At 34.6% G+C, this 23,369-nt stretch overlaps 1 protein-coding gene across 1 annotated transcript; it reads left to right on the forward strand.

Moving 5' to 3' along the window:
- Nucleotides 1-40: 40 nt before the first annotated feature.
- Nucleotides 41-23,369, forward strand: LOC133820024 (AT-hook motif nuclear-localized protein 7-like). The gene is made up of 6 exons (XM_062253422.1): nucleotides 41-149; nucleotides 21,752-21,819; nucleotides 21,906-22,028; nucleotides 22,442-22,573; nucleotides 22,880-23,006; nucleotides 23,341-23,369. The coding sequence occupies exons 1-6, from the start codon at nucleotides 41-43 to the stop codon at nucleotides 23,367-23,369; spliced, it is 588 nt and encodes a 195-aa protein (XP_062109406.1).

Raw genomic sequence — 23,369 nt, forward strand, 5'->3', positions numbered from 1 at the left:
CATGAATAGTAATTATATTACATCCTATGTGAGTTTAGCAATGGGATTTGTTGCTGTATCAATTGCTGCAATACTTACTGTCCCAGGGGGATTTGTTCAAGATGGGACTCAATTCAAGGCATGGATATCATTTCGCATTTACTATGCAAGTAGCTTCATATGTCTACTGGCATCAACAATTTCATTGTTGATGCTCAATCAAGATCAAGCACCACGTCTGGAAATATGTAGCATCAAAACCCAATATATAGATTTGTAAACCCAATATATAGGGGAGAATAAAACGAAGAACAAAAGAATGAGATAAATGGAAGCAGAATAAGAGAAAGGAGAATGGAACAAGGGACTAGGGTTGAAAATAGTTTAATTTTGTTTAAATTTTTTGAATTAAATATTATATTTGTTTTAATTTTTAATATTAAATATAACTCAAAAGTTAATGTTTAGTAAAATCTTGCAGGAGTCATATTGAAAAATAATCCAAAAATATTGTGTTATCAAATTTGGATTAAAAATAAATATTGACTTGGCTGGTTGTTAATCTAACCTTCTAGTTTGGAATTTTGACAAATCAAGTCTTTATAACGTTCGTAGTGGTTATTGGCAAGTTGTTCGTGCGAATGGGTTGGGTCAAGCTTCTTCTTCGACAGACCCTTCAAAATGATAGAAAATTCTTTGGACTTTGAAAATTCCATCCAAAATAAAGATATTCATTTGGAAGTAGGGGTGACAATTTAGGTCGATACGACACGAAAAATAAATGGGTTTGGGTGTGACGCCCCCAAGGTAAGGTACGTCTGCCACATACTCGTAATTCCAAGGTTTACGAGTATGTTAGGCACTTGACCAAATGAATTAGATAAAGTGATACTAAGAAATACATAAAAATTTAAAACTTTTATATAAACTTATTAATATAAATTATTACACGTATGAATACTTTAAATTTAATGTAGCCATATGAAAACTCTAAACCATTATTGCATTGCTACTGAGTCCATGCTCCACAAGTTGCTCAACATCTAAAGCCACACCTGGAAAAATGTTGGAAAATAACATAATGAGCTAACGTTCAATAAGTAAATCTCATGCATACACATACACATGAATGTCGTGAGTTTGAAGTGCACATATATTAATATGCTGACTTATATACTTATGCATTTCATTTATTGCTCATACCCTTTCAAACTTTACTTTTATGCTCTTTCTTTTACTTTCACACTTTATGGGCCCAATTTCACTTGTGCACACTGTTTGATTCGGCAAATGCATGTAGGGCTTATAACACATATCATATAGAATCCCGTGGGTTTTCCTCCGGCTAGCCATCTGCAACACCCCAACTCCTGGGACCGTTACGGTGTGCCTTGTAAATAGTGCTAAACTCGCTAATCGAGTCATTTGGCCAAAATCGTGATCTAAGTATGATTAGTGGTTTAGGGATTAAACATTTTGGTTAAGATATAACGTTTCACTAGAACGTTTAACATATACATTGGGATCCCGAAAATACAATTCAGAGTTTATTACAGAAAATATTTACAACAGGCCGTTCTAAGCGGCAAAACAGGGTTCAACCCTAGTTCCACTTTAAACCTCGACCGTGGCGGTCGAGTAGCTGCATATGTACACGTCATCACCTAAGCCCTCCAACTCAAGGATGGTCTAGTTTCCTCTTGCCTTTACCTGCACCACATAGCACCCGTGAGCCGAAGCCCAGCAAGAAAACATAATGCTTTTCATAAATGTTATCAAATGATTATCATTATAACCACACTGAATATAAAGCTTTCAAACCAATGGGTGCACATCACATGATCCTAGCGGGAGAGTGGCTGTTAAGTAAGCCACCAGCCTCCAAGCTCTGTTTTGTAGCGGGAGAGTGGCTGTTAAGTAAGCCACCAGCCTCCAAGCTCTGTCTTTTAGCAGAAGAGTGGCTGTTAAGTAAGCCACTAGCCTCCAAGCTCTGTTTTCTAGCAAGAGAGTGGCTGATAGGTAAGCCACTGACCTCCAAGCTCTGTTTTCTAGCAAGAGAGTGGCTGATAGGTAAGCCACTGGCCTCCAAGCTCTGTTTTCTAGCAAGAGAGTGGCTGATAGGTAAGCCACTGGCCTTCAAGCTCTGTTTGTTCATCGACCCTCAGGGTCGGTCAGGCATTAATGCTCCTTGAGTCATTCAATGCTAGTAATCGATTAGATCTAATCTCTGTTGGCTTGCGTGATTCACGCTAAGGCCGTTCTGACAAGTAAGTCAGCGCTTCCTGACCTGTGTCCAGTAACACTGCCGAGCCTGACAAGTAAGTCACAACCTCACAGCTGATACTAACACTTTTGTCGATTCTGTATTCAGTCCATACACAAGTAAGCAATGCTATCAATATGTATCATATGCCAGTTATCCAAGAATAGGGCATTCAACATGCTTACTAAACAGTTTCTAGCACAGTCATGATCATGCACAAACTCAGAGACTCAAGCTCTGACCAATCTCATATTCATCGTTCATGGCATATTCATCGTTCATGGCATGCCCTATCACATGTTTCTCGTGCATTACATGCATCACACTAAATTATCCAGCATGCCTCAACAACAGTCATATGCAAATGGGCAAGATTTGCCAAGCATTCATTATGCTAACAATGTTTACATTTAAACATCCAACATGCATCAATCATGGTCATGCATGTCATACTCAATAGCCAATCAAAATGCATCATAATAGCCATGCATGTCATGCTCAATAATCAACCAACATGCATCCATAATAGCCATGCATGTCACATATACACAGGGTGCAGTTTTCTTACCTTTGGTCCAAGCACAGGTTACCAACAAATGAGCCACAAGCACGATCCTGACTCTAAGCCTCTAGTGTTAACCTAGTCACAACCACAAATGGTGACCCAATGAGTTCAAGTTCTAAAACCAACCCTTGAACTAAAACTTAGCCTCCAAGACATCAATCCTCACTAGTCCGGGTAGTCGGAATGATCCCGAGGCCTAAAACCATGTTCCCGGGGTCAAAATACCCAAACGGGCTCAAAAGCCTGCCTGAGCCGCGGCCCTAGCACCCTGAGCCGTGGCCCCCAGCACCATCAGAAGCAAGTGACGCGGCGCCCAACCCAAGGGCCGCGGCGCCCAGCAAGACAGAAAAGGCACCTGCTTCATCGAGCAAGGGCCGCGGCGCCCAAGAACAGGGCCGCGGCCCAACTTCGGGGCAGCCATTTTTCCCTTCGTTTTAACCTTTTAAAACCTCCCAAGAACATGTCTAAACATTCCCAAATCATCAAATCAAAGTTCCCAAACTCCCCAATGGTCTAAAACCACCAAAAACCAAGGTTCAAACAACCTAAAAACTCAACGATTCACAAAGTCTAATTCAAGCTTAAAAACTTAAAACTTAAACTTGAATTACCTCCGATTGAGTTGTTTCCAACTAAATCCTCCGGCTAATAAGCTTCTAATTCTCCTTAGGATTGCTATGCCTCGATCCTCGCTTGATTCCGAGTCCTAGAACTCAAGTTATCTTCGAAAATGCAATCGGGAACGAAAAATGAACTTTAGGGAGAGAGAACGTACAGAACGTTCTTTTTTATTTCCTTAAAAGGTTACTTCAAGCTTAAGTAGCCTCCAATAAAACCTAATGCTCGGGGTCCCGAAAACACCCCCGGGAACATTATAGTCAAAACTTCCAGAATTTCCCCACTAGCTTACCTCCCAGGATCGTCTTGTGCTGGGTAACCCTGGCATAACCAGATAATAACAAAGCACCACGCCCATTTCACATATATGCCAAAAATGTCCGAAATGGCCAAAATATAAAAGTCACCCAATCAATCACAAATGGGTTCACATGCATATTTAATACACCTAAACATGCATATTATCATTAAATAGCATAATAAAGCAATTATGGCCCTCCCGGCCTCCTAATCAAGGTCCTAGACCTTATTAGGAAATTTGGGGCATTACACCATCATCGCAACTAGGCTCATCATAACACTCATTTCATCATTTCCATATATGCCATACTTATAACACATATGGAGGAGAAAGACGGAAACATGGCAAACATATTTGAATGGTCAACTCTGACCTAGCCCACACTAGTGTGCAGCCACTATAAGTCTTATAGACCCCCGTCTTCTTTACTTAACTTACTTAATTGCTTCATTGAAACAGTGGCACCATTTTTAAACATCTTATTATCACTTTTCTTAAGCCTTGTGTCACTAAAATCTTTAACTTTACATAAGACTTTTCAAGGAAATTCATAACTTTTCTCATATTCTTATGCATGGTCTTATATCACATAATAATATATCACATAACTATACATGCCATGCATACATGTTGATGCTGAAAATGCCAATGTTCACGTTCATGATTCATATTTGATGATATTCAATCAAGACATCGTATCACATCTCATATAACTCAAAACATCTTTAGTCATAATACATGAAGCTTTGGGTTGGTGGCATTGTTATACTTTAACGTAGAGTTATGGCTCAGGTCTAAGGTTTCCAGCCTAAAAACTTAAATGCTTCATATATCATAACATATAACAAAATCATGAACATAGAAGGTAGTCCACATATTCATCCACATGAGAACACATACTTGCACATAATTCAGATCAAACTTAACCAATTAAGACAACTTTCACATATCACGAAATTCATCTATTATATATCATATAATTCATTATGATATACATACCACACATAACTCATATAACCATTCATCACATACTCATCATGTAACGCCCTACTACCTTAAAGTCGTTACTAAGTGAGTTTAGAACGTGCAATCACTCGCTAATCGAGGATTTTAAGGCAAAAGTGTAATTAAATTATAATCAGAGTAAAAATCTTGAAAATAACTCTATTTCATTGAAAATCATAAGTGTTTAACATTTAGGATCCCAAAATATAGTTTTAGAAATATTTACAACTCAAAAATATGAATACAGTCGACTAAACGACAAAATCTAGGTTTAGTACATTCATCTCCCAAAATACTTCTGACCGTGGCAGTTAGTGTAACGCCCTAGCTACCCAGAACAGTTACGGTGAACAGTGAACCGGAAATTTGACTCGCTACCCGAGTCCTTTGGTTAAAAACGTGATCTAAGTGTTATTATCAGGTTAAGGTGAAAAACCAGTAAAAATGAAATGATATATTTCATTAAGTATATAAACTGCTCATGAGCCATTCAAAACGTTGTTTATAGTACAAAATGGTCGCTACTGTTTCAAATTTACAATCCCCGCCGACCTAAGCGACAAAAATATGGTAAACCCCCTAGTCCCTCTGAGAACTCCTTGGCCGTGGTGGTCAAGTGGCCGCATATGTACACAGCACCACCTAAACTCTCCACTCAAGGTTGGGTGAGCTTCTCTTTCCCTTTACCTGCACCACATAGCACCCATGAGCCAAGGCCCAGCAAGAAAACACAATAAATCATGATATAATATCAACAATGATCATAATAATCATTCAGGACTATCAGTCCAAAATAGATAAGTGACAGTAGCAAAAGTCACAAAAGTGGGTACAACTCCCTCTAGCCACGTGACGATAGGGTCACCAGGGCTTAACTGATAAGCTTTCCTTTCATAAGTTTGATCAGGATAGGTGTATGGTGAATAGTCACCAACATAACCTTCCTCATGACCATAGAGTCATAACCCTGGAACATCGTTCCCTAGCCATGTGACAACAGTCACCGGGGCCTTATGCCCTGGCTCTGAGTACTAGTCTTAGACTAGCCAAGCGTTTATAAGTTCATCGACTTTAGGGTCGGTCCAGCATTAATGCCATAGAGCCATTCAATGCTGATATCGATTAGATCTAATCTTCATTTGGCCCGGCGTTCATAACGCTCTGCCATTTCTGACCCTTAGGTCAGTGTCCCTGACTAGTCAGTGCCATAAGCAAGTAAGCAACATTCTCTAGCATTTAATATGCAATCCATGTCCACATTTACCAATCAACGTGCCTCAATAACAAATCAAGCATGTCATATACATAAACAGGGCGCAACTGTATTCATACACTGTTTTCTTACCTCTGGTTCGAGTGAAAGTTATTATAAGAACGACCCCTGAGAACGATCAATCTTTTAATTTCTTGACAGTCACCTGGTCATAACCAAAATATAGGATTCATCAATGAAAATGATAACAAAGGGTTCCCAAACCAAAACCTAGCCTCCGAGACATCGAATCCCACTAAACCGGGTAGTAGGATCGATCCCAAGGCCTAAGGCTTGAATCCCCAAGCTAAAAACACATTTCTGGCCAAAAATGCCCTTATGGGCCGCGGCTCACCCCTCTGACAGAGCCATTTCCACCCTAGAAACCAACGTAGGCCGCGACTCACCATAGCCATGTCGCGGCCCTTTACCCAAACCAGCAAGCACCAGCTTGTCTTCCCCCTGCGTTTTACCTCGGAACCAAACCTTCAAACCAGTTCCAAACCTCCTCCAAACACTCAATCCAACCCCTAAACATCATCTATATCAAACCCTCATCAAAACTCAAGTTAAACTTCAATCAAAACCTCCATTAATCCAAGTTATCCTTAACCAAATCATAGGCTGAAAACTAAAAGAAAACAGAGTAAAACCAGAAAACTTATGGCTGAAACTCACCTCAAACTTGAGATTAAATCCCCTTCAATGGCTGAACCAGCTCTATGAACTCAACCCCTTGATTTCCTAGCTTGATTCCTCAATTTGAGCTCAAAAACTCCAAAGGTAGAATGAGAAGGAATGATGTACGGGAAGGAGAAGTAAAGGCTCTGTTTTGTTTTGTTTTCTACAGCCAACTTAAGTTCATATAAATCCAAACCAAATTACCTAAATGCCCCTAGGTCACTTAAGGTTTCTAAAGTCATCCCAAGGGTAAAATTGGTACTTTCCACCTATCCCGTTAATCATAATTAACGCTTCCCGATTCCCGTTAATCTCAATATTCTCAAACACCAATAATTCATAACCCGTTACTGTAATGCCCCAAACCCCAGGGACCGTTACGGTGTGCCTTGTAAACAGTGCTAAACTCGCTAACCGAGTTATTTGGCCAAAAACGTGAACTAAGTATGATTAGCGGTTTAGGGATTAAAAACTTTGGTTAAGATGTAACGTTGCACTAGAACGTTTAATTTATACATTGGGATCCCGAAAATAAAGCTTCTGAGTTTATTACAGAAAATATTTACAACAGGTCGTTCTAAGCGGCAAAACAGGGTTCAACCCTAGTTCCACTTTAAACCTCGGTCGTGGCGGACGAGCAGCTGCATATGTACACATCATCACCTAAGCTCTCCAACTCAAGGATGGTCCAGCTTCCTCTTGCCTTTACCTGCACCACGTAGCACCCGTGAGCCGAAGCCCAGCAAGAAAACACAATAAAACATGATATAATATCAACAACGATCATAATAACCATTCAGGACTATCAGTCCAAGCAAATAGGTGACAATAGCCAAAAGTCACAATAGTGAGCATCGCTCCTTCTAGCCATGTGACGATAGGGTCACCAGGGCTTAACCGATAAGTGATTCTTCCTTAAGTTTGATTAGGACAGGTGCAAGGTGATTAGTCACCAACATAACCTTCCTCACGACTCTAGAGTCGAAACTATGGACAACGTCCCTTAGCCATGTGACAAACGGTCACCGGGGTCATATACCTTGGCTATAGTCATCTGGTCGTAGACCAGGCAAGCGCTTATAAGTTCTTCGACCCTAGGGTCGGTCTAGCATTAATGCCATAGAGCCATTCAATGCGTGATTCTCGACTTTAGAGTCGGTCCCTGACTAGTCAGTGTCATTCACAAGTAAGACATGCCACCAATCATATATCACATGTTCAATATTCATAAACAAGGTATTTAGCATGCTTACTAAACAGATACCAGTACAATTAGGACCATGCACAACCACAGAGGCTCAAGCTCTGAACAATATCATGCCCAGTATACAAAGCATGTCCTAGTCACATGTTACTCATGCATCATATGCAATATATCCAGCAATCCAACATGCACCAATAACAGCCATGCATGTCACGTTTAATAGTTAACCAACATGCATCAAGAATAGCCATGCATGTCGTACATAATAATCAACCGACATGCATCAATATTAACCACGCATGTCATACTCATTAATCAACCAACATGCATCATAATAACCATGCATGTCATACATAATAATCAACCGACATGCATCAATAATAACCATGCATGCCATACTCAATAATCAGCCAACATGCATCATAATAGCCATGCATGTCATACTCAATAATCAACCAACATGCATCATAATAGCCATGCATGTCACATATACACAGGGTGCAATTTTCTTACCTCAACGTCTAGCTAGAACGATTTAAAGAACGACCCTTGAGAACGATCAACCTTTAGTCCTTTAGCGGTTACCTAGTCATAACCAAATATAAGGTATCATCAATAAAAATGATCAACATAAGTTCCCAAATCAATATCTAGCCTCCGGGACCCCAATCCCCACTTAACCGGGTACTAGGTTCAACCCCGAGGCCTATGGCTTGAATCCCCAAGCTAAAAACATGTTTCTGGTCAAAATGGTCACTAAGGGCCGCGGCCCACCCAGCTGCGCCGCGGCGCGCCCTGAAACAGAGAGGGTTTCCCCCTACCAGACGCCTTGAGCCGCGGCGCACCACAGCCATGCCGCGGCTCAATACCCTGTTTTTGCCCAGAAATCTCAACACGCACACTAGAATTCCCCTGCGTTTTCCCTTAGAACCAGCCCCTCAAATTAGCCGAAAACCTCTTCCAAACACTCATTTAAACCTCCATACATCACCCATAACCTCACATCATCAAAACCTAATCATACCACCAATCAAAACCCCCTTAAATCCATACTTCCATCAAGAATCAATGGCTGAGAATTTAAAGATCAAAACAGAGCATAACCTGAAACAAGTGACTAAAACTCACCTTGAAACCAGTTTGAACCTTCCTTAATAGCTAAACCAGGTCCACAACTTCAGCCCTTTGAATTCCTAGCTCAAAACCTCAAGATGGCCTCTCAAAAACCAAAGAGAATTGAAGGGAGAAGCTTGTACGGGAGAGAAAGGAAGAAAGGATGAGGATGGTTCTGTTTTATTATATTTCCACAGCCTTCCAAAACCTCATGTATATCCAAGCCAAATGACCTAAATGCCCCTAGGTCATTTAAAGGCTTCTAAGCACTCCCAAGGGTAAAATTGTCATTTCCAACCTATACCGTTAATCATAATTAACGCTCTCAAATTCCCGTTATTCTCAATATTCTCAAATACCATTAAATCATATCCCGTTACCCTAAAATCCCCAATAACGCTATAATCACTAAATTCACCCCGAGACTCACCCCAAGCCCCGAACTTAAACCCGTTATGACTAGACCGAACACTTACATCCCATGATCGTCTCATGTCTAATAGCTCGAGTCAATCCACCTTATAATGTGGCTATATTAATAAATCACAGTCACGCACCCAAAATATACAATTACGCCCACAGTGGCCAAATTACCAAAATACCCTCACAATAATAAATTCTCCCATATGCATGCATCCACCATCATATAATAATATAATTCACGTAAACATGCATATAATCATTAAATACTATAATAAATCAATTATGGCCCTCCCGGCCTCCTAATCAAGGTCCGAAACCTTATTAGGAAATTTGGGGCATTACAGTTACCCTATAATTCTCGGTAACGTTCTAATCATTAAAATCACCCCGAGACTCACCCCGAGCCCCGAGCTTAAGCCTGTTATGACCAAACCGATAATTTATATTTAAAGATCGTCTCATGCCGAATAACTCAAACCAATCCATATTATAATGTGGCCTCACAATATATCATTGACATGCAAACAAATATACAATTATGCCCTCAACGAGCCAAATTACCAAAACACCCCTGTAAACAAATGTGGACCCACATGCAGGAATTTAACATCATATTATAATATAATTATCATAAACATGCATAAATTCATTTAATGGAATAATTAAACAGTTATGGCCCTCCCGGCCAACTAATCCAGCCATTAAACCATATTAGGGATTCCGGGGCATTACAGTTAGGCAGGCCAAACATGTACGCGCCGCTTCATGCTCTCCGTACTCATGATTGGTTGACTTTCTCCTTGCCCTTACCTGCACCACAGAGCACCCGTGAGCCGAAGCCCAGCAAGAAAACTCACAAGCAAATAACACATGCATGTCAAACACTTAACATATAAACAGGTCATCAATAGGCTGAACACATACGGCCATGCCGTCCCATGCGCTTTACCAGGCCCTGGATTCGCGGTCCACACCGTGAGGATATCCCAGGTATCCTTTAGGGTCAACCCTAGCAACTCGCACTCCGCGTGCTAAACGTTGCTTCCGGCCCCTTGCCGCACTCGGCCTTGCATTCCACGTGCCTAACGTCGTTCCCAGCCCCTTGCCATTCTCGGTCTCTGCCATTCTTGGCCTTCACCGTTCACGGCTCATGCCGTTCATTTAATACATTCACACATGATAAAGCTAACTAGAAATCTAAACACGTATGAATTCAATCAAAGGGCCATACCCCGCAACACAGTCATATAAGGCCAAGCCCTGCAACTCAATCATATAGGGCCGAGCCCTACAACTCAATCATATGAGGCCGAGCCCTGCAACTCAGTCATATAGGGGCGAGCCCTGCAACACATGCTCTATGGGAACAGTAGTTTTCTTACCTGCGTCTCGATCTTTCCAAGCACCGATGTCCCGAGCACAGTTCCCTAACCTGAGCCTCGCCGAAACCCTAATCACAACACATTAACAATATTCACCCATTAAGTTCTAATTCGTTAAATAACTTCAAGCCATAATTTTAATCTCCGAGACCTTGAATTCTATCAATCGGGGTGATAAAATCCATCCTGAGCCTAAAACCTCTTAAGATAAATATATTTTTTTCTTTTTCTTCTGTTTTCTTCATTTTTGGATTTTGTATTTCAAATAAATAAACATATTTGCTTGAACTATGTATAGTAAATAAAACATAATCAACTATTTTATAAGTCGTTGTTATGAAATATAAAATGTGATGATTATACATATAATTAATAAAGAGTTACCTCCAGATATAGAAAGACAAATTGTTACCTCAACAGTGACCACCCATGATAACCCAAAAACTAATTGAGATTTGTCTAATCTAAGAAACTAGTTCAAATAACTTATAACCCATAATCAAAGAACAAGACACAACTGTCTTCAGGTAAAACCAAATTTTTCATCTAATTCGGTTTCAAATACTAAATAAAAAAAAACATACATACCTATGTGAAAGTGATCAAAATATTTGAAACTCAAACAAAACCATATCTTTAAAAGAAAGTCATTTTGGAGTTTAGAGTATCCAATCACTTTTTCCATCACACATTTTTCTCACTAATGGTTAAATGTAAAACTCTCCAAGTAAATGGCATTAATGAAGACATCAACATAAATGAAATGAAATGAAAATTAAAAATAATAATGCATACATTAAATAAGGCAATATGAAATAGTAATTATAATAATTAAGGGTCATAATTAATTAGGATATAAATTTGAAAAAAATATGAATAAAGCTAGTCAATTAACATTTTGATTATATTACCATTTAAATTACTAAATTATTCATTTATCAAACTTTATTTGGAAATAAAACGCCACATTAAAGAACCACAATGATTATAATAAAGAGCAAATGTAAAAATAAAAGTAAAATCTTCTATTTTAATAAGTTCAAATGACTTGTGTGATTGGTTCGTGATTGGAAAACTGTATTTTTGAAAATGTCAGTAAACTGTTTTTGAGTTTTAAAAAATTAAATCTGTGATTGGTATTAAATTTGAAAATATAACAGAAACTAAAATATGTGGGATTTTGGAAAATAATTTTACAAAACTGAGAAAACAAGTTTTTCTCGTTTTCTAAATTATAACACAATATTAAAATTTGATTAGGATACAGTTTTCAAAAACACCATACCAATCATATATTTTAGTGGGTCCACTCATTTTGAGTTTTTGAAAACATAAAATCAAATCTAAATCTAATACCAATCACACCCTTAAAAAACCCAAAAAAGTTAATGAAATAATTGGAGTGAAGTCAGAATTGTATTTGAATTGATTATGAATATTAAAAGAAAAAAGTGGGGAGCATAAAAAATAAAATAAAATTATTGTCATTACATATATTTTAAATATTACAAGGAGACTATCAACTCCAAAGGAGTTACCGATACTTGAACTTGAGAACATAACTAAATGAGTTACCAAAACTTGAACTTGAGAAAACATTACTACTAAACCTAAGCCATAAATTGGCACAAGACCAAACTAGAGATAGATGTATTTGGATGAAATATAGAAATAACTTTTTGAATTTAGAAGAACTTCTAAGAGAAGCAATGACTCACCAACTTCTTCAAGAATGACTTCTAAAAAAACGGGAAGTTATTTTCTTATTTTAATGAATATTTCATAATATCTATATTACCCTTATTTTTTATAAAAGAAAAAATAAATTACATCTATATTCTAAATTGTGCAGATAACAGTTATAAAATACGATTATTTTTTTTAAAAATTATTCTATCTAATTTTTCTAAAAATAACTATGTACCATTTTTTTTAGTTTTTATTTTTATTGTTATTGTTTTATATATAGAATATTTTTCTATAACTACATTTAGATTTTTATATTTGAATATTCTATTTAAAATTTAGATTTTTTGTTAATTACATTTAGATTTTTATGATTTATTTTTTTATTAATTAATATTAATTCATATATATATGCAATTAGATTTTTTTTTAATTGAATGATTGATTTTTAAATTAGTTCAGACATAACATATATTATTATTATTATTATAATAATAATAATAATAATAATAATAAACATATATTTATGGTTACATTTCATTTGTCATATATATATATATATATATTCCTTGTTTTGTTTGAATAGGTGTAGTAGTGTTATTTGCATTTCATTATTAAATTTGTTAGATGGTGTATTATTTTATATAAAAGCTATTTAACTATTAAGAAGATTAATGTGTTATTTAATTTGTTGTTATTGAAACTGTTAAAATTGAGTGTGTCCCCTTACCAATATTTTTTTTTTTATGTAATTGTTGTTAATAAGTTAATTTAAGATAAATATTTTTTTTCCTTTTCTTCTGTTTTCTTCATTTTTTGATTTTGTATTTCAAATAAATAAACATATTTGCTTGAACTATGTATAGTAAATAAAACATAATCAACTATTTTATAAGTCGTTGATATGAAATATAAAATGTGATGATTATACATATAATTAATAAAGAGTTACGATACATTTTTTTTAGGAATAAACTTTATTACTATTCAAATTGGAAAACGTGATAAGATTACATTTTAAACTTATTGTATAGCAAAGAGCATGCAAAGATGTCTTAGAAAATTAGACAATAAAATATTAAAAAATAAAACTTTGAAAGCCTACAAACTTCGTCACATATGAAACTCCACGAAAAAGCCTGAATATCAAATAAGATTTACAAGTTACCATGATATACTTATATATAAATACGTATATATATTGAGGGGTTCTGTAGCATCCCAAATTTGCTAATAAGGCTTAGGGCCTTGATTAACATGCTTGGAGGGCAATAAGTGATTTATTATGTTAATGTGTGAATTTGATGAATGTGTGATTGGAAATACATGTTTATGTGAATTAAATATGCATGTGGGCCTCGTTGGGTTGTTAGGGGCATGTTTGTAATTTTAGTCCGTTGATGACATAAATGCAATATTTGTGATCACTGTAATATATTTTTGATATATTTGTATTGGATGATCCGAGACAGTTCTAGGGAGCAGTTTAGCTAGAAAGTCACAACGAGGTCGGATACCCGACTCGGGGCAAGTCGAGGGGTATTTCGAGTATTAGACATTTTATTGGATTATCGGGTCATGCAAATAAATATTTGGAGATATATTTGAAGTTAGAACATTTAGGAGGGAATATCGGAGAAATTTATCATTTTGGCCCCGGGGACGTTTTTGGTACCCCGAGCCTTTGAGGTAACCTTAGAGACTAAGTTAAGTAAACAAAATTAAGGACATGTTCAGAAAACTAGGAACCGACCCAAACACTTCTCTTTCTCTCTTATTTTTCTCTAAACCATACCAAGGGGAAACTTTGAAGATTAAGCTAGGAATTGGAGCTTTAAATTTTGGGATTAGCTCAGTTTCAACTTATGGATTCAAACAAAAGCTAAGGTAAGCTCTTAATTGTGATTCTAACCATTAAATTCTGCAAGTTAATGGTTGAGTTTTAGTTTTAATAAGTCTTGGAGGTTGAAGACTTAGTTTGGGATTTAGTTTTAATAATTGTTAGGTTTTGTTGCTGAGACTATAGTAGAACTTCAGTGATGATTGACTTGAATCGTTGGGTTGATTTTGTGGTAAATTGGCTTAGTTTTGGAGGTAAAAATGGAGGAGTTTTCTGGGTTCGAAGAGTCGGGGTGCGGCATTGTTCTTGCTGAGTCGCGACCCATGGAACACTTTGGAGGCCATAAAGAAGGGCGGGTCGCGACACACCATGGATTGGGCCGCGGCGCGCATAGCCTGTTTTGGGGGTTGGGGCTTTTGATTGAGGCGGGCCGCGGCATGGGTTCTTGGGGCCGTGACGCTTAGTGGGTTTTTGGACCCCAAGGAGGTTTTAGGCTAAGGAATCCAAAAGTTAAGGCTCGGGATTGATTTTATCACCCGGATTGATGGAATTCAAGGTCTCGGAGACTAGAATTATAACCCAAAGTCATTTAATGGATTAGAACTTGATGGATGGATGTTGATGATGCGTTGTGACTAGGTTTACAACGAGGCTCGGACTAGGGGACTGTACTCGAGATATCGGTGCTCGGAAAGCTCGGGACACAGGTAAGAAAACTGTTGTACTCGTAGAGCAGGGCGAGGCCCTATAGTTTGTGTTGCAGCGCACAACCCTATATGATTGTGTTGCAGGGCGTAGCCCCATTGATTATGTTTATACGTGTTTAAGTATTTGTTTAATTATGCTATGTGTGTACATTTTTTAATGAACGGCGAAGGCTGGGAACGGCAAAGGCCGGGAACGGCGAAGGCCGAGTACGGCAAGGGGCCGGGAGCAGCGCTAAGCAACCGGAGTGTGAGTTGCCAGGGTGAGACCCTATTGGATACCTGGGATATCCTCATGGTGTAGATCGCGAACCCAGGGCCTGATAAAGCAGCTGGGACGGCATGGTCGATATGTGTTGAATGATGGTTGTGCATATGTTATTTTCTTGTGTGGAGTTTTCTTGCTGGGCTTCGACTCACGGGTGCTCTATGGTGCATGTAAGAGCAAGGGGAAAGTCGACCTACCATGAGTACAGAGAGCGTGAAGCGACGTGTTTGTATTAAACCTAGTTTTTTCGTTTAGTCGACTTTATTGATAATTTTGAGTTGTAAACATTGCTAAACAGTATTTTTGGATCCCAAATGTATAGAGCAAATTGCCTTTCCTTGAAATGTCAACCAGTTACCGTCATCAACAAGTCGAGGGGGGGGGGGGGGGGAGGTTTTGACTATTCTAGTTGAATGAAAGTCCTTTAGATAGATGGCTGTTAAAAACATCGATTAAAAGAGCAATTGCCTCTCCTTGAAATGTCAACCAGTTACTGTTATCTACTAGTCGGGTTGCATGATCACCACATGCACAAAACCATGCCTACAAATAAGTACAAACCAAGCCTACAAACATGTACAAAAAATCCTACAAACAGGCACAAACAACCTACAAACAAGCCTATATAGCCATAGGTGATAACTTTACAAAATAGAGTTATTTTACCACATTTTATAAGCTAATTGTTGCTTAGTTCTTGAGTTTTTAGTTATCTTGTTAAGTTTTTAAGTAATTTTAAATTTGTTAGCTTTATTTTGATTTTGTAGAATTTTTTTGTGTTTTTATAGTTCTTTTGATGTAGTTTAATTATTTGAATTATTGTTGTTTGATTAGAGGTCAAAAATGTCATTTTATTGAGTTTAAATGTCAAAGTAAATTAAGTTTTAATTAATATTGTATATTTTATTATTGAGAATATTTAATTTCAATTTAGTTTATGATTATTTTGGAGAAAATATGATGCATTTTTGTGCTTGAAAAGAAAGAAATGAGAGAAAGTGGCAAAACTGAAATGAAAATAATTAAAAGTGTCATTTGTAGGTCCAGGCCCGCTGGCACTTCCTTTCCCCCTCAGGCTGCCCAGAAGACTCGGCCCATAAGGCCAGAAGCTCCCAAGCTGGCCCATAACGCCAGCTTTCCAGGCCCACGAAGAGCAGCTGCTCTTCTTCCCAGCTCCACGGGCCTTTGCTCTCTTCCACTCCTTCGGCCCAGCAACATGACACAATCAGAATCAATCATGGCCCATGATTCCCTCCTTAGGCCCAACTTCTTCCTGCTGACATCAGTAAAATATCAATCGAAATTACAACTTTAGCACATACTTAGAAGGTCAACAGATTTTAATTTTTTTTTAGATAAAATTACAATAAATAAACACAATTCAATAACATACAAAATTAGTAAAAATAAATAAATAACAAAATTAAATGGCAAAGTTAATAAATATTTTATGATGTGGAATATGAGTATAAATCGCAGTCATATAACATACTCAGAATCAAAAATAAATTTTGTTTAACTTGATCCTAGGCCAGTTTGAAGTTTTTTTTTTTGAAACAAAGTAATAAACTTTCATTAATGGAGAAAATCTTGTAACATAATAGAGACAAATTCAGATGGAGCATTAGAAACTCCTATAACACGATCAGAAACTAGACACGTATTTCTTGCTAGGAAGTGAGTTGCGGTGTTAGCAGATCGTTTAACAAAGTGAAGGGTTACAAGATTTGGTTTTAAATCATGAAGGAGGGATCTACACTCTGAGATGATGCGTCCAAAGTAAGAGTATATCATGGATGAGCTTTTGATGGACTGCACAGCCAGCAAGCAATCTGATTCCACCGCCACTTCTGGGAGAATAGAACCCCTTCTGCCTTGTGCGATGGCCAGTTTGAAGTTTTTTAGAACAATCCCAATTGAAAAATCACAGTGCCGAAACTCCCCGAGATTGCTAGTAGGGTGTTGGGGGTCGAAAAAGTTAATGAAATAATTGGAGTGAAGTCAGAATTGTATTTGAATTGATTATGAATATTAAAATAAAAAAGTGGGGAGCATAAAAAATAAAATAAAATTACTGTCATTACATATATTTTAAATATTACAAGGAGACCATCAACTCCAAAAGAGTTACCGAGACTTGAACTTGAGAACATAACTAAATGAGTTACCAAAACTTGAACTTGAGAAAACATTACCAAACCTAAGCCAGAAATTGGCACAAGACCAAACTAGAGATACAAGAAATAATGGCACAAGACATGTTATATGCCTCGTTTACCATAGTTTTGGAAGAGCTTTTGAAATCTTAAGGTTACTTTTAGATGAAATATAAAAATAACTTTTTGAGTTTAGAAGAGCTTTTTAAGAGAAGTAGTGACTCACCAGCTTCTTCAAGAAGGATTTCCAAAAAATACGGGAAGTTATTTTCTTGTTTTAATGAATATTTCATAATACCAATATTACCCCTATTTTTTATAAAAAATAAATAAATTACATCTATATCCTAAATTGAGCAGATAACCGTTATAGAATACCATTTTTTTAAAATTATTCTATCTAATTTTTCTAAAAATAAGTACGTACCATTATTTTTAGTTTTTATTTTTATTGTTATTGTTTTATATATATAATCTTTTTCTCTAACGACATTTAGATTTTTATATTTGAATATTTTATTTAAAATTTTGATTTTTTGTTAATTACGTTTAGATTTTTATGATTTATCTTTCAATTAATTAATATTAATTCATATATATATGCAATTAGATTTTTTTTTTCAAAAAAATGATTGATTTTCAAATTAGTTCAAGACATAACATATATTATTATTTTTTTTATAATAAACATATATTTATGGTTAAATTTGATATTTATTTTATAAGAGTTTTTATGCAGCATATACCAAACACTCTGAAAAGTTCTTCCAGAAAAAAAAAAATTCTTTCAAAATATAAATTCAAACTGGAATTAGAAAGTTTAAATTTTTACTTCTCTTATTTTTATGTCTAAAAGTAAAAGTAAAAATTATGTCAAATATGCTCATAATATGACCCAAAAAGATTGGTTGAATCAAAATTGAACTTGAAGAATCATGTTTCCATAACCATTGATTAAGTAGTAGCACATTTTTCAGCTACCAAAATTTTTAGATCAAAACACTTTTTTGTTTGGATTCGATGATAATTCTGGGCCAACCTTAACTGCAGATTCAAATCAAAACTCAGAATCATCTCATATTATAAAAAATTTAAACCAACTGAATCAACACTTTCTCATATCTGATTTGGGATTTGGTTTTGTTCATTTTCTTCAATAAATGAAAGAATAAAAACCACTTCTATCATGGTCAGTTATTAAAACAAATTGATAAGGATATATAAGTATTATTTTTGTTTTGTTAATCTTAGTTAATATTTATTACTTTTGTTTTTGATTAAATAGTTTATTAGTATTTTTTCTATGAATAAATTGTTTTTATATAGATGCATAAAAGATTTGTGGTCAAAATCAGTCAAAATAAATAAGTGGTTCCATTCGACCCAATCCAAGAATACGAAGAGTGGGAAAATCAAAATAAATAGATGGGATACATTTTTAGTTACACACGCATAGTGATAGGGATGTACATTTTCTTCATAGGGACGAGATCTCGTGGGGACCTGCCCTTATTGGGGCGGAGAATCTCCGTTTAAATAGGTAACGGAGTAGAGATGAGGATAATTTTCAATCTCTGATCGTTAAATGGAGCGGGGGTGGGGATGGCACTCCCCGCGCCCAACGGGTCCCGTTTAAATTATTATATATTTTTATTATATTTTATATGTATTTATATATATTTTTTTGTTATTGTAATATATTAGCAACTTTGTTAATATTTTAAATTTTATTTGGAATAATGTTTAGTATTTAAAATCATAAATATTGTACAATATTTTAATTTACATATGATTTATTATTTTTATTTAAAAAATTTAATCTAAAATTAATTTTTTAAATAAATGAGTTTTCTATGAGATTTGGAGACGGGAACGAGGACGGGGATTAAAATTATAAATAAGGACGAAGACGGGAGAACACTCCTCTCCAATTTCCCGTCCCGTGTGCATGACTACACACTGACACTAACTATTTTATAATATATGATTATATTTACTTTTCACTTAAATCATTATTATCTTGTATTTTCTCTGCACCACTTAAATTACATTTTCATTTTATTTTTACCAATAAATATAAATTTTAAAAATTGTAATCAATATACAAATATCAGAATAATTGTCACTTAATTTGAGCTATTCACATCATTCAAATTTACAATAAAATTGTTTGTATAAAAGTAATCAGAAACAAATTTTAGAAGTAATATATTTTTTGGTTCAAAAATTGAATCTTTCTATTTCTAAAGCTTTAATTTTTCTTTTTTTATTCTTCTATGAAAATTTTGGCAAATTTAAGATTGAGTTGTTGAGCATTTTGGAACAATAATTGTTTGATGCTTTTTTGTCACTTTTTATTATCATTTCATTTGATATTCTTTGGACTTCCATGTAATAATATTTTCTGATTTTTCATTATCAATTTTTGAAAGGGTTTATGCAAATTGATCAATAACATAACTTTTTTTGCTCAAAAATAAAAAAATAAAAAAAATAAAACAACAGAAGTATGTTATTAAGCAATTTCCATATGATTTTCCAAGAATATTGTATTATTAGCAAACTGTAATAAACCAGAGCCCACACCTATTCCGTAGCCAGATAATTCTGGTGCGGGTGAGCTTACGGTTGGTGATGGTGCAGCCTCATTCTATCAATATTACGATACATATTTTTGTTATCTCACTCACCTATTAAATTGGATTTTTATTTTCAATTTTAAACTAAAATTTGTTAAGTGAATATCATATATCTCTTTATCTTTATTTTAAAAAATGTATATAAAGAAAATTCTTGGTTCAAACGGTTTTTTTTTATAATTTCAACAGAATATTCTAAATATTTAACCGAATGCACATTTGAAATTAATTAAAAAAAGATATTTATTAATTATAATAGTATAAATTTAAATATTATAAAATATCATTATTACAATAATATTAAATATAAGACCACATATTTAATAGTTATGTTAATATAAATTTAAATAGTATAAAATATCATAATATTTTATTAATTATATTAATATGAATTTAAATATTGTAAAATGTTCTTATAATAATATTTATACTTATATTAATATAAATTTCAATATTATAACAATAATATATAATATATAATCTTAGTTTTTATTAAAATAAAAATCATCATTTATATTTAATCAGGTTATCACATTTTATATATATATTTTAAAAAGAATAAATAACATTTTTGCTCCTTATACTTTTGATACTACTAGATCGTGCCCCCTAAAATATACGGTCTGTTAAAATTTCTCTCTGAAATAATGATATTATCATATCATGTTCCTTATTACGATTTGCATAAAATAATTAACATGTTTCTCCTAAATTTTGACAACTACTAAATTGTGCCCCATTTGATTATAAAAAATTAAAATCTATTTTTCTATTAGTTCTTAAAAAATTAAAGAAAAATTATTAAAAAAAACTCAATAAAAGACTAAATATTGCTTTGTGCCTACAATGCCTGATCTGATAGTAAATCATAAGAGGGAGCATAATCAGATAATATAAATATTTTAAGACAATATTTTAACAGGGAGTATAATAGTAGTGTCAAAAGTACATCGGAGCAAAAATACTATTTATTATTTTAAAAAATTATAAACAATATTTTAATTTAATTTTTCTGTTAATATGTTTATATATTTTTTTATATATAATATTATTTATTTATTTAAAATTTATACGATAATAATACAAATTTAATAAAAATAATTAATAAGTTTTATAAATAAGTAACTAGTATTTATATATATATTTTTTAAAATAATAACTATCTTTTTGTTTACCTATTCTTATGACAAAATATCTCAAATTTAAAAAATAATAAAATCGTATTTAAACCAATTTCAAAACCAACCACATCATATTATTTTCTCTATAAATATAGGAAACAAAAGCTTAATCGACAAGACATTAATCAAGAAAAATAATGGCTACACACAACTCAGAAAACGAGTCTTCTTGGGCCATCACTGAGTCAAGGTTTTTGAATGCAAACCCAGATTTGATCAGCCACAGCCACAGCCACAGCCACAGCCACAACAACCACTCAAATACCGATCAATCTTCGGCTGAGAATATAATTATCAAGAAAAGAGGTCGACCAAGAAAATACCATGATCATAACAAACAACAAGTCACCAGGTCCAGAGGAAGACCCAAAGGCTCAACAAATAAAAATAAACTTTCTATTTATGGTATATTATACTATATTATATTATTCCCTTATATGATAATAACGTCTTTATATTCAATTTTTACTAACAATTTTTATTTTTTACAGATCATATTTCTAACTTCTTCACTTTTAAGGATTTTACTCCTCATATGTTCACTGTAAATGTTGGCGAGGTAATAGTTAAATAAATTTTTTATATTTATATATAAAGATATGAAGAAGAGTCTCTTAATTTGTTTTGTTTTGTTGTTTTATGTAGGATGTTGTGAGCAAACTAATGGGATTGCCTATGGGTCCTCGATCACTCACCATTATTTCTGCTAGAGGCGCTGTAGTATATGTAACCATTCGCCATCCCTCTGGACTTCATCAAAATTTTCAGGCATGCTCCTTCTCTTATTTATTATTTTTTTAAAATATAAATGGCTCGGCCCGGCCCGACTCGTCCCCAAGGCAATAGGGATTCTTCATCGAGAATTAGGCGGGAAAATGGCTTAAATGGGAGGCGTGGTTGAGGACCTACTCAATTCCGCCTCCCGTTCTATTCTTAATTGTATGGGAGGCGTGGTTGAAGACCCGCTCAATTCCACCCTCGTGTATGGGAGGCGTGGTTGAGGAACCGCTCAATTCTGTCCCTGTTTCCATTCTTAATTGTATGAGAGACGTGGTTGAGGACCTACTCAATTCTGCTCCAGTTTCCATTCTTAATATTTCAAATATATATTTAAATCAACTTTTAATACTAATCTTCTAAAAATTCAAATAAATATTGATTTTGTTTTGTTTTCTTTGTAGGGTGTACATAAAATTTTATTTTTGTCTCTATCATGCCTTAATGAAATAACTTTGGAGGTTGGATTAAGTGATCCCAACGGCAAGTTTATTGTTGGAGTTGCAAGTTTACTAATAGCCGGTACCCCTGTTGAGGTCAGATTGAGATTCTTCCAAATCACTATTGTCTAATTAATTTATGAAAATATCCAACTTTTACTTTACTAATTAGTTTATATTTTTTTGGATCCTGTATTTTTTTTCGATTACATATTTGGACACTATATTTTATAAAATGACTTAAATAAATACTTAAACTCAATTTTGATGAATATGACAATAGTATATAAAAAATAATTTGTCAAAACACATGTCCAAACAGATAATGAAACAAAATACATGATCCAAAAAAATATAAACCCTTTACTAATCATACTATGTTATGTTGATATATCTTATCAGATAATTTTAGGGAGTTTCATACAAAATAGTGGCAATAAGCAGCAAATAAAGTCGAAGTTCCCAGTGGAATCGTCTATGGCTATGGCTACTACTACTACTACTACGACTACTACTAGTAATGCACTTGGTACCACATTATTATTATTAAATAGTTCATATGTAGATATTGATCAAGAGGCTTACATGCCATCACTACCCGAATCAACACCAGCACCAATTTTTGCAAGACCTATAAATAATGGACCAAACATAAATAGTTTTATGTTTTAATGCTGCCCCTCAACAATTTTTTATTTTTTTATTTTTTATTTTATCAACCATTTATTAGTTAACTAGTTAGAAGCTTAATTATACGATTACATGTAAACATTAATATTCTTTTTCTTTGCACATTCTTGTGCAAGAGTTTAACCATTGTGACTGCCTTTTTATTAGTGCTTTTTCTTTTTCAATGAATTCAGGTCCTCCAATTTTTCAGAAATATGATTGA

This window comes from Humulus lupulus, chromosome 2 (assembly GCF_963169125.1).
Source record: "Humulus lupulus chromosome 2, drHumLupu1.1, whole genome shotgun sequence".
NCBI classification, from domain to species: domain Eukaryota; kingdom Viridiplantae; phylum Streptophyta; class Magnoliopsida; order Rosales; family Cannabaceae; genus Humulus; species Humulus lupulus.